The sequence below is a fragment of the Trachemys scripta genome, chromosome 16, assembly GCF_013100865.1.
Source record: "Trachemys scripta elegans isolate TJP31775 chromosome 16, CAS_Tse_1.0, whole genome shotgun sequence".
Classification (NCBI taxonomy): domain Eukaryota; kingdom Metazoa; phylum Chordata; order Testudines; family Emydidae; genus Trachemys; species Trachemys scripta.
Genome location: NC_048313.1, coordinates 14,443,930 through 14,459,242, shown reverse-complemented (window position 1 = coordinate 14,459,242; position 15,313 = coordinate 14,443,930). Strand labels below are relative to the sequence as shown.

The 15,313-nt window shown below is 58.9% G+C and overlaps 1 protein-coding gene across 14 annotated transcripts in view; it reads left to right on the top strand.

Annotated features, from left to right (window-relative positions):
* R3HDM2 (R3H domain containing 2) overlaps nt 1-15,313 on the top strand; it is a 99,856-nt gene that overhangs the window by 71,245 nt on the left and 13,298 nt on the right. For 10 of the 14 annotated variants that reach the window (XM_034792226.1, XM_034792225.1, XM_034792224.1 and 7 more), the window contains 3 exons: nt 1,977-2,197; nt 4,923-5,077; nt 14,477-14,566. In XM_034792226.1, the coding sequence (XP_034648117.1) occupies nt 1,977-2,197; nt 4,923-5,077; nt 14,477-14,566 (466 nt within the window). The remainder of the gene's footprint in view (nt 1-1,976; nt 2,198-4,922; nt 5,078-14,476; nt 14,567-15,313) is intronic. The other 4 variants (XM_034792232.1, XM_034792231.1, XM_034792229.1 and 1 more) reach the window with 1 other exon arrangement.

The window sequence follows — 15,313 nt, the reverse complement described above, 5'->3', positions numbered from 1 at the left end:
CTCAGGCCGCTGTGCTTGCAGCATGCTCCAAGAAGCCGAACAGCCGCTTGGGATTAATCTTTATCCCCTCCCACATGGCAGTTCCTGTAATCTCGGCTTTCCGCCACCGCCATCGGGGCAGCGACGTTCCGGGAGGGGCTGGAGCATCAGGGCTGTGGGGGCAGCAGGGGAAAGGCAGGTCCCCGTGCTCCTTAATGTGCAAGGGTCCAATGAACCCTGGTGCCAGTTCAGCGTTTCAGAACGTTCTCTTCGTGCTGTTAATTAACCGATTCACTGTGAAGCTCTCGGTGCTAATGAATGCTCCCGGAGCTCGAGCTGTAGCGAGACTAGTTGAGGGCGCAGCAGGAGACAGCACTGACGGGCAGTTGCTGGGCGGCAGGGTTCGGACGTGGGCACTGTGGAATGGCTCAGGGTATTAGCAAGGGAGAATCTGGAACCTATCCACTGTAGGTCATCGGGGCCAGGCAGGGTCAGGTCTGGGATGGCTGGGCAGGTGTTCTCACCCGGCCAAAGGAATCGGGGGGATTGCGACAGAGGATTGAATGGAGACTCCCTCCTCCGTAGCTCCAAAAGGGCTCCCCTATCCCGAATGGGATGTGAGGGATGCCGATGAGGGGAGGGGGGGTGTTGGAAGCTCGTCCGGCCCCTGCCCGTGCTGTAATGGGACGGTTCAGCCGTTAGAAACCAAGCAACTCCGGTTCCCCGGCTGTCGGCCAAGCGAGGGCCGCGGAGGGCACCGGCTGTGGTGTCCAGAAGCTGTTTATACTTTGCTTAGCTGGTTATTTGCCCCCACTGTCCCCCCCTCCCCCCAAGGTGCTGCGGCTTCACCAGTCCGCCCCCTCTGCTGTAGACGTCGAGCTCCCGCTCGTACCAGTGGGTCATGTGCAATGTGCAGTATCGCCCCATGGCTGGGAGTCGGGAAGCGGAGGTGGGCTCTGCTCCGGAGCCTGCGTAGCCAAAACACCAGGGCCGGGAGCAGCTGCAGCTTGGGGGGATTCCGATCAGCTGGAGCCAGTGTTCCGATGGGTGACACAACTCAATGAAAGCCCCGCCCCTCCCGCGGCATGGCCTCGTGGCACCCATTCATGCCCTCTTGGTTTTGCACAATTCCCCCTCTTTGCCTCTTGGGTCCGGGCTCCCAGCCCAGAGGCCGAGGTGATGCCCATTAGTTCAGCTCTGATTGTGCGTCGGGGCGAGCCCGCAAAGCCTCTCTCTCCGGCCGGATGGCGTTTGTGACAATTCCCCAGAGACTGCTTCTGGTTCCGCTGCCCCACGCTGTCACACTCACATTCACGGTGACCCTTCCTCTGGGGGCAGGACGGCGGGAGTGCCCTGCTGCAGAGTGAAGGGACATTGATCTGGGGGGGTGTTAGTGTACGTGGGAGCAGACCCCACGGGGGTCTAGGCCAGTGTCTGCCTCAGAAGGGGAGGGTCTGAGAGCTTGACCATTAGGGTATGTCTGCCCTGCAGCTGAAGTGAGGCTGCCGGCCCAGGCAGACAGGGCTGGACCGAGCACACTACAAATATCAGTGTGGACGGAGCAGCACCAGCAGAGGTGGGCTTGAGCGTAGGTAGCCAGCCCGACTCTCCACCGGTGCCGTATCCACCCAGCTCTTTTCAGTGCACCAGCGGGAGTCTGTCTGCCCAGGCTCGCCCCCAGCTGCAGTGTAGACGTCCCCTTCAGCTCCTGGGGTGAGGAGGGGGTTAGCCGGGTGCATGGATCTCTGGCCAGAGCCAGCCCAGTCCTGCTCTCGGGGCGGCTTGTCAGCGGATCAGCGGGCTCTGGGCTGTTCGTTCCCAAGCAGCCGTGCGAGCGAGGCCATTGGGAAAGCCCCGGGGACTCCCGCAGCCCTGCACCACCCATTTCCCGTGTCTGGTGTCGGCGTGCCGGGCTCCGGAACACCTGCCACCGCTCGCTCTCGTTCGTCTGCTCCCCTGTGCCGGGAGAGGCCGTGTAACCGCTGTGGTCTCTGCAGGGGGAACCGGGACGCTCTGAACCGGGCCTCGGGCAGCCGTCAGAGCAGCACAGAGAGCGAACTGAAGTCGCTGGAGCCCCGGCCGTGGAGCAGCACAGACTCGGACAGCTCCATCCGCAACCTGCGCCCGCCTGTCACTAAAGCCAGCAGCTTCAGCGGCATCTCCATCCTCACGCGAGGGGACAGCATCGGGACCAGCGCCAGCAGGACGGCCAGGCCAGGTACCGCTTTGCCAGAGCCGGGGCCCTGTCCCCAGGCCCACAGCACAGAGCTGGTGATTCCTGTGTCGTGCAATAGCAAGGTTGGGGAGGGCTAGTGCATCTCTGGGCAGCTACCAGACACTGGGGCCTTATCTAACATGACTGGAACTGGTGAGCTGGCCCAGCCACGTGTGTGTTCCCTGTGGTGCCACACTCCCATCCCCTGGGCCTGCAGGTCCTGTGGCACCCATTTCTCCCCCTCCGCGGGCTCTCACAGCCGGAAGGGGACTTTGCCCAGGCAAGGCAAATCGTTCTGCACTTTTCTTGCTCTCAGGGGGAAGGAGCCGATAATTAGCTGATCTCGTCAGACTTAACCTAACAGCAGGTAAGATGCTGCCAATTCTTAGAGAGCCACTAATCACAGGCTAGAGTTTCAGACGCACCATAATGGATTTCAACCTCCGTGCCTTGGTGAACAGGCCTGAACTGCCACTGGTCCCTGGCCCGGTGAGCGTGCCGGTTAAGGGCATTCCGGGGGCGTTACCAGCGCTCAGACTGGTTCCTTGTTAGGGAGACCAGCCGTATGTCACAGGCAGAAAAAGCAGCGTGCTGAATTTCCAGGTGTCCTCAGGCGTTTTCAGTGGAGAAAGCTGCGGTTTCATCGTCACTTGAATGCAGTGGTGATGGCCGAGTAGCCACATGGCAACTGACAAAAACCTTAGTCAGCGGAGAATGAAATCCTGCTTCCCCCTTCACTGTAACGCTCCCTCCGGAGAGCTGCCATCACCGGGCTGTGCTGAGACTCTGAGCTGAGTTTCGATTCGTTAGTTAGTTTAGGTTAGTGGAGTTTTACATCGTTTGGCTTCATCGCAACAACTTGCTCCAGTGAAGGAGTAAAGAACTGGCGTTAGAATCTGCCGGGTGTTATTTCAAAGCATAGACTGGCCTTTACAATGGAGCTTTTACCTTGTAACTCCAGGACTGGGCACATCCCATTGTGAGGCCAGGTTTTCTTAAAGTTTGGGGCTAGATTTTCACCTGCCCAGCACCCACAACAGGGGCTAGATTTTCACCTGCCCAGCACCCACAACTGGGGCTAGATTTTCACCTGCCCAGCACCCACAACTGGGGCTAGATTTTCACCTGCCCAGCACCCACAACTGGGCCTAGATTTTCAAACGGTGGGAGCTGAGCTCGTTTGAAAATACGTGTGATTAGCGGCACGGCAGAGGGATCTGTTCTTGCTCTTTCTGATTGCAGGGAGCTGTGCGTACTCTTTCCCGCGGCTATCTCTTGGGTACGTGGTCTGATTTGGATTCAGACTTCATACATTGGCTAACCAATTGAAAGTACCGTTTCTTCTTGCTCTGAAAAAAAGTAACTTGCAATTAAAGAAATCAACCTTCTCCAAACCTGCTACTGACAAATGAGTGGGGTTGCTAGTCCCATGCAGGGGTTAGGCAATTATTCTGTAGACTTACTCCTTTTTAAGTTGGGAAAATGTGCAGAAGAGGAGATTATTAAACTCTGCAGCATGTATCCCCGCCACATACCCACCCTGCTGCTTCCTGTAGTATGCAGAGCAAGTCACTTTCAATCATCCACGTATTAGCCCCGCTTAGAGCTGGGGCTCCAGTGAGGCGTACCTTTGTCCACACCTTTCTTCCCTCTCTTGTTTGTTTCTGATGATTGCCCATTGTTAGCTTCTTTATTTGTGAAGGGGATTGCCTTCCGTCTTCCCCTTCTGTGCAAGCACCTGCACAGTTCTCAACAGCACCTTTCTGCTGAGGCCCCTCTCTGACCCAGTGCCAGAGGGAAAACGTTCCCCACGTTACGTGTACATGATATTTTATCCCACCAAACGAACGCATCAAATTGCTGCTTTTTCTATAGTAACCACTTTGTGCTGTGGAGACCTCCAGCCAGCAGAGGTCGCTCCTGTTTACCCTGGCTCCTTCCCCAAGCTACGCAGGTGCATAGTTAAGGACCTTGCTCCTGGCTCTGGGCATGTTTTTGCACCCAGTAGGAGCAGGAGAGTTGGAATTGAACCAGATTCTGATGCCAGTAGGGTGACCAGATGTCCCGATTTTATAGGGACAGTCCCGATTTGTGGGTCTTTTTTTTATATAGGCTCCTGTTACCCCCCCACCCCCGTCCCGATTTTTCACACTTGCTATCAGGTCACCTTAGCTGCCAGGCAGAGCAAAATATTCGCATTAGCTCCCCCAAGTGTGCCAAGCACTTCACACATGGAATGTGAGATCCCGGCCAAGCTGCGGTTAGACTAGTTCGCGAACAGACCAAAGGGGGCCAGGAAAGCACCATTTTGTAATGTAACTCAGCAGTGCAGCGTTTGAGCACCATAGAAAGCTGTGAGTGCGTGCGCTGGGTACGCCTACCCTGCGCTCCAGAGATGTACGTGGGCAGGGTCCCGGGCAGGGTTGCACTTGCGTGGCTAGCCCGGGGCTGCTAGTGGTAGCGAGCTAGCTTGCCTACGCATGGCACCTCCTGCTTGCAGTGTGGACAGGGAGAGGGGAAGTGGCTCCTCGTCTGCCGGGATCTAGGAGCACGTTGGTCCCTGCGCCGCTCCCAGAGCAGAAGCTTTCTTGGGGAAGGTTTCCATTTGGCAGACAGACACAGATGTCTTTATATGGATGAATGGAGGAAACAGCTGGGGGTGGATGGGGAGCCGGCTCATGGGTCCCTCTCCCAGGTACCGACACTGCCTCTTCTCTCTCCATTCAAGGTCTGTCGCTAGCCTCGGAAGCGTGCAGCCAAGTCTCCGCGTCCCAGCCTGGCCGAGGGAGCTTCTTGCCATGCACTGTGCAGCCACAGCAGCACCAAGCACTTCCGCCCACTCCCCAGCAACAGCCGGCGATGAGTAATCACCTGATCTCCCCGGTGAGTCACAGCTCTGTCCCCTCGGGCTCCCTCCCTCCCGCCCGGCTCCGGAAGTGCAATAGTATTCGCGCTCCCAGCTCCAGAGGCTGAGAATCGGGCTTGGTTGGCAGCAGGTTGGCTCCAGGCTCCTGGTTGCAGATGTTTTTGGGGGGCTGCAGTTGCCTCGCTGTGTCTTAGGTTGGTGCTGTGCAAAGCATCGGTAACGGGGCGCCTGCGGGGAAAGGCAGCCTACGCCGCTGGTCCGGCCCCCGGATCGGGCCATCGAGTTTGACTTCTAAAGGGGCTTAGGTGCCCAAATTCCATTGACTTTCAGTAAGTCAGGCCCCCAACGCCCATAGGCTCCTCAGGAGGGAGATGGAGTGTGCATTCTGGTTATATGGGCAGGGCTGCGATCTCCCAGCCAGAGGGGTCACTGCAGAGTGTTCTGTGGGCTGCACTGCCCAGCAATCCAGTGTCCGTTGTCCTGCCTGCCCTGGCGCTGCGGCCAGGGAACGTGCTGCCAGGCCTGTGGGCGCCTGGCCTCATGGTAGGGAGGGTTCACGCCAGCCGGACGCTGGGTGTGGACGTAGGGCTCTGCCCTCCTGGTGTAGGTGGGCCCCTAGACCTCGCTGTGTTGCTTTGTCTCCGTGACTTTCCCGTGAGTCACGCCTGTAGAAGTCTCCCGAAGAGGGTAAGTGGAGCTGGTGTCCTGAGCTTTGTATCTGCAAAGCGCCACCGGAGCCATCAGTCCTGCGCGGGCCCCGGGAAGCCCAGAGCGGGTAGGCAAGGCAGAGGGGAAAAAGCGACTTGCTGCAGGCCATAGAGTCAGTGTTGGGAGCCAGGATTCCAGGCCTGTGCTCCGAGCTGGCTCCTCGTTCCTGGCAGTAGGAATGCCCTGGAGCTCTGGCCATACCCCCTCCTCGGAGAATCGCACCTACGCTCAGCTGATGGCCTGAGTAGGCGGGGTTGCCTGAGCTTCGTGGCGCAGAGGGCAACTTGCATCTGGCCTGCATGAAAACAAAGACTCATTTGCCAGCTCCCAGTTCCCCTGCGTGCTCGGACCTGCAGCCCCTCTGGAGGGACCCGCAGAAGCTGCTGCTTGTCTGAATTCTCCCGCCCTGCGATCCTGCAGCCGGTTAGCTTTGTCTCCCAGCTGCAGTCAGAGGGAGCAGGAGTTCTGGGATTGAGGCCTGGGGGTAGAGTTCGGTCTCCCGTGTTTTAAAAGGCCCAGGTTGTGACGAAGTGGGACTGTTCTTAATGTTTCCTCTGAATACTGTGTGGGTGCCTCAGTTTCCTCTATGCATTTCTTAAGTCTCTAGGTGGTGGGGAAAGGCCAGTGTGCATAAATCACTGACACTCTGTCTCCCTGGCAACAAATGGCCAGGGCCCCTTCCCCCCCCTGCAAGGAAATAGCTAAAGGTGAACAAAGAGATCAGGTGACCTCCTGACCCAGTAAAGAGACAAAGCCGAGATAAGGAGGGGCTGGAGGTGGTTTTGAGAGTTGGAGCTACCTGGGGACTAGGCGTGAGGGCAGACATGGGTGTCTGGCTCTCTGAAGCCAATAATGGACCCGGCCGAGGGGTCCCGTTCGCCGCTGTACTTACAAGCTCTGTTTTAGACCGTGTTCCTGTCATCTAATAAACCTCTGTTTTACTGGCTGGCTGAGAGTCACGTCTGACTGCGAAGTGGGGGGTGCAGAACCCTTTGGCTTCCCCAGGACCCAGCCTGGGCGGACTCGCTGTGGGAAGCGCACGGAGGGGCATATGCTGAATGCTCCCAGGAGAGACCCAGGAGGTGAAGCCGTGTGAGCTTCTTGCCCTGAAGACAGTCTGCTCCGAGGGAGAGGAGGCTCCCCAAAGTCCTGACTGGCTTTGTGGAGAGCAGTTCCAGAGCATCGCCCGGGGACTCTGTGACAACTGGTGGCAGAGGTGGGATGTACGGCACCCTGTGAATGGCACTTCTTGCAGTAAGTGACTGGGGAGCAGTAAAACAGAGGGGGAACGGTTTCGGGGGGCGATTAACCCCTGGGAGTGTGTGACCAGCGAGAAGGACTGTTGGAGTAACGGGGTCCCCCTGAGGACTGCAGCGAGCAGTCTTAGGGGCAGAGGAGCCTGCTGCTTGACCCTGGGAGAGAGAAGGACGTTTGCAGTAGCAGGGTTCCCCTGGGGATTGCAGCGAGTGGTCCTGGGGCGGAGGAGTCTGAAGCTCGACCCTGGCAAAGAGGTGGTGACCACGAGAAGGGCTGGCACACTAGGGGTTCTTCCTGAAAACCGTGGGGGAGCTGAGAGCACACGGGCCTGTGAGTCCAAAGCAACTTGGGAACAGCAGAGTGATGGCCTATCACCATCTCCTTAAGAAGGACATTGTCATCCTGTGCAAAAAGAGAGGGTTACGCATTGGGAAGTTCACCAAGGCCCAGTTAATCGTGCAGCTGGAGGACGAGGACCACTCTAAGGAGCAGATTTCTGACCCAGACGGGGCTACAAGAGGATCTGGGAGCAGCTGGAGCGGTAGCCAGGCATCCCCAACCAGACAGGGGTCTTCATGATCGGGTTCCCCATCGGGGGATCGGAGAGTCCGAGAGAGCGAGAGGACCGTGAGAGAGAGCGAGCGCCCGAGGAAAAGCTGCAGGAGAAGCAGCGGCAGCATGGACTGGCACTGGTGGAGCGGAGAGGCATAGGGGGCTCCCCAGGGGTGAGTGGGGATAGACCCCAGACTTGCAGTTCCGCAGGGAGCCTCAACACTAAATTGCTGCCCCTGGTTAAGGAGGGAGGAGATGTGGATGCCCACCACACGGCCTTCGAGCAGGCTGGTGATTTGAACCAGGGGGACCCTGCAGAAAAGCCCCGGTATCTAGCCCCCTTGCTGGGTCCCAAGGTCATAGATGCCGTCAGCCAGTTGGGTGGGGTGGTGGACAGGCTCCCACTCCTGGCCCCAGCCTATATGTCTGTGTGGAGTCTCCTGGGCTCAGGCCCCTCGGGCCCCCAGTGGGAGCGGAAGGTGGGGGTCAATGGGGAGACATTCCTGGGGTGGCAAGACCCTGGGACAGAGAGAACTGTTGTCGGGCCCCAGGTGGTGCAGCCTCAGATGCTGAGGGGCTGTGTGACCTGGGTGAAGGTCCCCAGGATGAAGGCCCTCGCCCTGTCTATGGCCCGGATCCCTGTGCAGACCCAGGAGGGGTCGGGCTGGCTGGTCATTGGGGTTCTCCAGGATATCGGCTGTGAGGTCCTGTTGGGGGGTGACTGTGTCTCTTTGGGACAAGATCCAGGCCCTGCCCCTGTAATGGTCGAGGCTTTGAATTTGAATCCCGCTAACCACTTGGCTAAGAGGGAAATGGTCAGTGAAAATGCAAATGACCTGGCTGGCAGGAGGGAGGGGCTGCTGGGCTCAGGATACCTGCCTACCTGTAACCAGACCCCTGGGGCTGAGTGTGTCGGAGAATTACTCCCCGCCCCCCTGCACACCGGAGAGGGGGCTCATGCTGGCTCTGATGCTGTGACCAGAGCAGAGAGCTCGCTGCCTGCCCCCACTGGGACAACAAGGACAGTGCTGGGCACGGTGGGAGCTGAGACCCCAGCTGAGTGGGGGGGGACACAGGCAGGGCAGGTCGGCTGCCAACCAGGTTTGCCTGGCCCAGACGTACTGCTGGGAAGTGATTACACTGCAGGGAGAGAGCTACCAGGGACAGGGCTCAGAGGGGCTGTGACCCCAGGCCCAGCCAGCGAGAGGGAACAGGTCCCACTCCCTTCCCCAGCAGCTGAATTCCAGACCGAGCTGCAGAAGGTTCCCTCCTTGGAGAAGCTGAGGGAACTTGCTGGCCACAGAGCTGCAAACCCCCTTGGGGAAGGCTGCAGGGACAGAGTCCGGTGGGAGAAGGGATTCCTGTACCAGGAATGGGCTCCCCAAGGGGAAGTAGAACTGTGGGGAATCGGGAGGCAGCTGGTGGTGCCCCAGGAATCCACGGGGTTCTTCCCTTTCGAGCTGCTGTATGGGAGGAGAAGGGGGAAGACCCCTGGGTGGATCTCTTCCCTGAGGTGGGAGCCAATCTCCCCATCAGGTGTTCCCCGCTCAGAGTCACTGGGAAAGCAGCCCAGAACCTGGAGAGAGAGGTCAAGGACATGCTGGCTTTAGATGTGATCCAGCCGTTCAACAGCCCATGGGCCTCACCCGTGGGGCTGGTCCCCAAGGGAGACAGAATGATCTGGTTTTGTGAGGACTATCGGAAGCTTAAAGCCATCACCGTGTCCGATGCCTACACCACGCCTAGGCCTGGGGAGATTCTAGACAAGCTGAGGGGGATGGAGAACTTGGCCCTGGCGTACATCGATGACGTGTGTGTCTTTAGCCAGACCTGAGAGGAACAGGTGTCCCAGGTGAAGAGGGGGCTGGGCTGCCTCAAGGAGGCAGGACTGAGGGTAAAAGCCGTAAAGTGCAAGGTGGAGATGATCAGAGATTGGCCCATTCCCCAGACCAAGAAACAAGTCCAGGCCTTTATCAGGATGGTCGGGTGCTACCAGAGGTCTGTACCCCACGTTAGCCCCTAGCTGCCCCCATCCCTGAGCTGTGTGAGAGGGGTAAGCCAGACGAGGTGGTCTGGACCGAGCAGGGCCAGAGGGCTCTCTGTATACTGAAGGAGACTCTAATCCAGGGCCCGGTAAATCTGGTAAACCCAGACTTTGCCAAGCCTTTTGCAGGGTTCACCCACGCCTCAGACGCAGGGCTGGGCACGGTGCTAATGCAAGCCGATGCGAAGGGCGGGAGACATCCCACCGGGTACCTGAGCCAGAAACGGCTGCCCTGGGAGCAGAACTATGCGGCCTCAGAGAGGAAATGCCTGACCATGGTGCAGGCCCTTAGAAAGCTGCAGCTGTATAGTTTTGGGCAGCGTCACATGCAAGGGGCTGATGCCGAGCTCCTGGAGACAGAGACACGTGTTCAGAGGGGGGCCAAGGTCAAGATGGGGGCTCTTAACCGAGAGCTCGAATTGCAGCCCTCCAAACTGGAGCGCTGGGAAAAGACCCAATCTCAGTTTAGACACCAGGGGTATTGGGGTGGCAAAAGGGTACAGGCCGCATAAACCTTCCCACATGCAGCCTGCAAGCGCCATCAAGCACAACATACCCACGGGTGGGCCTGAAATTGGAATGTCCTGGTGTAACTCCCACCAAGGAATGGGAGAGATGATGGGGCATCCATGGGAACGTTGGTGGGTTCAAACTTCCCCAGGGCACTGGCTAAAGTGACCTCGCTCAGTTCAGTCTCGAAGGGGGGAGAGATTTGACGAAGTGGGACTGTTCTTAATGTTAATCTACTCTGAAAACTGTTCTTAATGTTTCCTCTGAATACTGTGTGAGTGCCTCAGTTTCCCCTATGCATTTCTTAAGTCTCTAGGTGGTGGGGAAAGGCCAGTGCGCATAAATCACTGACACTCTGTCTCCCTGGCAACAAATGGCCAGGGTCCCTTCCCCCCTGCAAGGAAATAGCTAAAGGTGAACAAAGAGATCAGGTGATCTCCTGACCCAGGAAAGAGACAAAGCCGAGAGAAGGAGGGGCTGGAGGGGTTTTTGAGAGTTGGAGCTACCTGGGGACTAGGTGTGAGGGCAGACGTGGGTGTCTGGCTCTGTGAACCCCATAATGGACCTGGCCGAGAGGTCCCGTTCGCCGCTGTACCTACAAGCTCTGTTTTAGACCGTGTTCCTGTCATCTAATAAACCTCTGTTTTACTGGCTGGCTGAGAGTCACGTCTGACTGCGAAGTGGGGGGTGCAGAACCCTTTGGCTTCCCCAGGACCCAGCCTGGGCGGACTCGCTGTGGGAAGCGCACGGAGGGGCATATGCTGAATGCTCCCAGGAGAGACCCAGGAGGTGAAGCCATGTGAGCTTCTTGCCCTGAAGACAGTCTGCTCCAAGGGAGAGGAGGCTCCCCAAAGTCCTGACTGGCTTTGTGGGGAGTAGTTCCAGAGCATCGCCCGGGGACTCTGTGACACAGGTTCATCTCCCTATCATTCTTGCCCATGGGATGCTCCACCAGCCAGGAGGGTCAGATGTGGACCCACGGCCCGTTAGAAAGCACCTCCGTTCTCGGAGTCTGCGGGAACCATGTCTCCATGGCTGTCTCTTGCTGTAGTTCGCTGGCCACCCACCACCCCTAAATGACGAGGTGAGGGTCGGTGGCGGTGGTGGTAGCCGGTCCCAGGCGCTGGCAGGGGAGTGCTGCATTGCTGCCTGCGTATGGCGCCGGCTTTCGCTCCCGCTTGCCGATCTCCGCTCCATTCTGAGTTCTCTGTGGATCGCTTCCAAAGCTGTGTTTCTCTACGGAGGGAGTCTGCTCAGTGTCCCCTTTCCTGCCCTCCCCATAGCAGGTTCCCCAAAGGAGCGAGGGGACAGTGTCCTGCACAGGTCCATGGCTCCCCAGCCACTTCCCTGCTGTGTGCGTGACCGTCCGGGACTTACCAGAATGGTTTCAGTGCCACACGCTGGACTCGGGGTGCCCCCGGTGTGTGGATCTGCTCAGGAACCTACCTCCGGGGAATGGCTGGACATAGGCAAAGTGACACCTTGTCTGTGCTGGGAAACCTCCCCCAGGGGACTGGTGCTGCGGTGTCTGCCCAGTGGCAGGCAGTCGCGTGGGAATTGTAACCTCTCTTGGGACCAAGGTTTTGTTGCAGGGGAGTGTGGGAAGCTCCACGTTTGCCTTTCCACCCGGCTAAAAACCAGGATGGGGCCCTCCGCAGTAACCTCCGTGCTCCTCCCTCGCCGTGCCAGCCCAGGGATTCTGCTCCGATTCCCTGCAGCCACAGCAGCGAGCTAAAATGTGTCACCGCCAGCCTTTGTCCCCAGGGCTGCTAGGGGGCAGCGGGAGACGGAAGAGGCTCCCAAGTAGGGTGACCAGATGTCCTGATTTTATAGGGACAGTCCCGATATTTGGGGCTTTTTCTTATATTAGTCACCTATTACCCCCCACCCCCTGATTTTTCACCCTTGCTGTCTGGTCACCCTCCTCCCAAGCAGTGAGACAGGTGGCAGGTCCTGTGAACGCCAGGGTTGGCCAGCCACGTCTCACTCGAGACTCCTCGTCTTCCATGTGGAGGTGGGCGCAGCTCTAGTACGGCCCCGCCCCCAGCCCTAGATCGCCGAGGCGCTATGCCCCTCGGCGGGTTGGTAAACAGCAGAACTCGCGCTGGGGAGCGGCAGGAGGGCACGAGCCGGAAGCTGCTTGTAAGACCAGAACAAACGGATAGAAACTGGCCACCAACAAATGTAGGCTTGAAACTAGGGGAAGGTTTCGAACCGTCACCGGAGTGACGCTCTGAAGCAGCCTGCCCAGGGGGGCAGTGGGGTCAGAAACCCTAACTGGCTTTGAGACTCAGCTTGGTTAGTCTATGGAGGGGGTGGTGTGATGGGACGGCCTACAATGGCATGTAGCCGCTCTGTGACTGCTAGCAGCAACTCTCTCCAACGACCAGAGACGGGACACTAGCTGGGGGCGGCTCTGAGTTACTCCGGAGAAGTCTTTCCCAGGTGTCTGGCTGGTGGGTCTTGCCCACATGCTCAGGGTCTAATTGGTCGTCGTATTTGGGGTCGGGAAGGACTTTTCCCCCGGGTCAGGTTGACAGAGACCCTGGGGGGGTTTCGCCTTCCCCTGCCGCGTGGGGCACGGGGTCACTTGCAGGTTTAAACTCGTGTCAATGGTGGAGTGTCTGTACCATGATCTCTGAGGAGTGAATGTCTCAGCCGGAGGCTAGGGGCTGTTACAGGAGTGGGTGGGCGAGGTTCTGTGGCCTGCAACGTGAAGGAGGCCGGACTAGCTGATCAGGATGGTCCCTTCTGACCTTAGAGTCTGTGAGGCGAAGAACCAGAGCGCTGAGCACAACATGCGCTGCTGGGCGCCGTGACAAGAGGCCCAGGCCAGTGCCCGTTTCTGGGCCCCGGCGTAACACGCCCGGCAGCCGTTTGCCTTCACCCCAGAGCTCCAGTCCCTTCCGCCTGACTGCCGCTACGTATCCCACAATGCACAGAGCTCAGCAACGAAGCAAAGCACAGTGGGCTACCCACCCAGAATGCTGTGCGCTTACTCCAGCCTGAGTCCTAGCTATGTAGACCGGCTGATCCGGATTGAATCAGAAAACAGTTGACGGTGTGTGTGCAGTCAGTGCCTCCTCCGGACGGTTCGCCCGCCAGAACTCAGTGCGAATGAAACCCCTCGGTGTAGACAAGGCTGGAGACTGTCTGCGTGGTGCGTGGCTGGCTCCCCGCCCGACCTCGCCCTTATCCAGGAGGAGTCGGCGCTGATCCAAGGCTTGCCGGGAGAGTCTGTCTGCAGGTTGGGGGGTGGGTGTTAGCCCCCAGCGGGAATCGCTTGAGAAAGCAGCTTAGCAGAACCGCAGAGGCCAAGCAGGGCAACTTCACCCACCGCTTCCACACACACCCCTCGCGCCCCCAGGCAGCTGTAACTCACCAGGGGTGGCGTGGTGCCAGGCTGGGGTTCAGAGCTGTCCGAGCTCCATGGCACAACTGAATGGAAGGCAGCAGATGTGGCTTGGAATGGCAGGGGCCTTGGGGTGCTGAACTGCTCCAGCTGCCCCAAAAGCTGGGGGGAGCCTTGCTTCTCACACACCCCCTCCCAAAATGGCCAGTACGAGGCTGTTCCCACCAGCGGTGGTTGATTTCCCCATTGCTTTGTCCGAGATCTGGTGGGAGTTTGGGCGTGAGCCGCAGGGTGTTGGCAAAGGCTTTGGAGGTGCAGTGTGGCCAAGTCTTGCCGTGTCATCGCATGTCTCGGCTAAAGCCTCAGCTCCCGGAGTCCTGTGATTACAGGAGAATCTTGGCCCTGAAAAGCTTGGAACCAGGAGGTGACTGGGAAGAACCCGGCACTTCCTGGGGGTTGAATTCTCATGGGTTTGTAGCTGATCTCATGCCAGGTTGGGTCACGTGGGGTTAGCAGCGTTAAACTACAGTGTGGTCAGTGATGAGAAAAATCTGCCCAAATCCAAGAGGCGTCGGGCAGCTGAACAGTCCCTGAAAGGCACCGTGGCTGAAATGGGGGTGGGGGGCATGAGGGGAGTGCGGGATCTCTGTCCCTCTGCGCCCAGCAATGGTGCCTGCGTGGGGGTGGAGCTTCTGAAGGAGCTGAAAGCGTCGTGGTTTGTGTGAGGGGGTGAGAGCTGCCCCCACCCCCGTTCCTCTTCCCCCCCCATTCCAGCCCCCCACAGAGATAGGCTTCCCCAGCTCCCCAGAGCATCCATTTCTTTTTCACGGTGCTATGAAAAACCATAGCTTTCTGCAGCCCCGTTCGCCGCCTCGGCGCGCGCCTCTGTGTGTCTGGAATGAGCTCGGATGACTAACCTTGCCCTTCCTTCTTTCTCTCCCTCCCCCATGCCCCCCCACCTCTCTCTTCTCTCCCCTTCTCCGCTGGTCTCAGCCGGTCCCAGCTCTGCAACCTGTTCAGTACTCTGCCAGCTCCTGTCCCCAGGTCCTCCTGCCCGTGTCTCCGCCCCAGCAGTACAACATGGTATAACCCGTGTCTGTCCCGTGTGTGCCGTGTCTGTGTTGTGCGAGCTTTGCTAACCTGGGCTGTTCTGCAGGGCCCGACTCTCCGGGAGGGGGCTAGCGCTAGGGCAGGCGGGCGGAGGGGCAGGGCTGCTGTGGAGTTGCAGGCAGTAGCCCCGGTGGCTTGTGTTAAACGGGCCTTGAGAAGCAGGTGTGGACTCCCAGCCGGCGCCAGACTGAGCATGCCCACCCCCGTCCCATCGCCCAGAGCTTTGGCCCCAGGACCCCCGGCCTTCGATGGTTGTGCTGTGGCCCATTCATCCCCTGGAGCTGTCTCGCAGGGCATGCTGGGGCGGGTGGACACACTCCCTTACGCAGCGGTGAGCAGATGGCGCTCGAGCTGGCAGCAAGGGAAAGAGGACGGAGGGGCTGCACCAGCATTTGGGGGTCATTTTGCAAACGCCTGATGTCTGGATTCCCAAAGCAGCCAGCGGGTGCTGCCTATTAAGCTACTGACTGGCTGCACAAGCTGCATCGGACCCGTGCCCAGTCGCCTCCGTCCACTCGCTCCGGTCCTGTCCCCGTTGGTCTTTGCAGGTGCTCGGCTGGGACCGGTTCTGGATGCAGCGTTGCAGGCTGCGAGCAGCAGCGACCAGCTGCCCTTTGGCTCTGCAGTGTGCGGCGTTCGCCTGGAGCGGGCTGGGACTGCCAGGGCAAAATGCGGGCAGGGGTCTGAACTTTAGGGCAGGCCCCGAGGCCGTAAGAACCA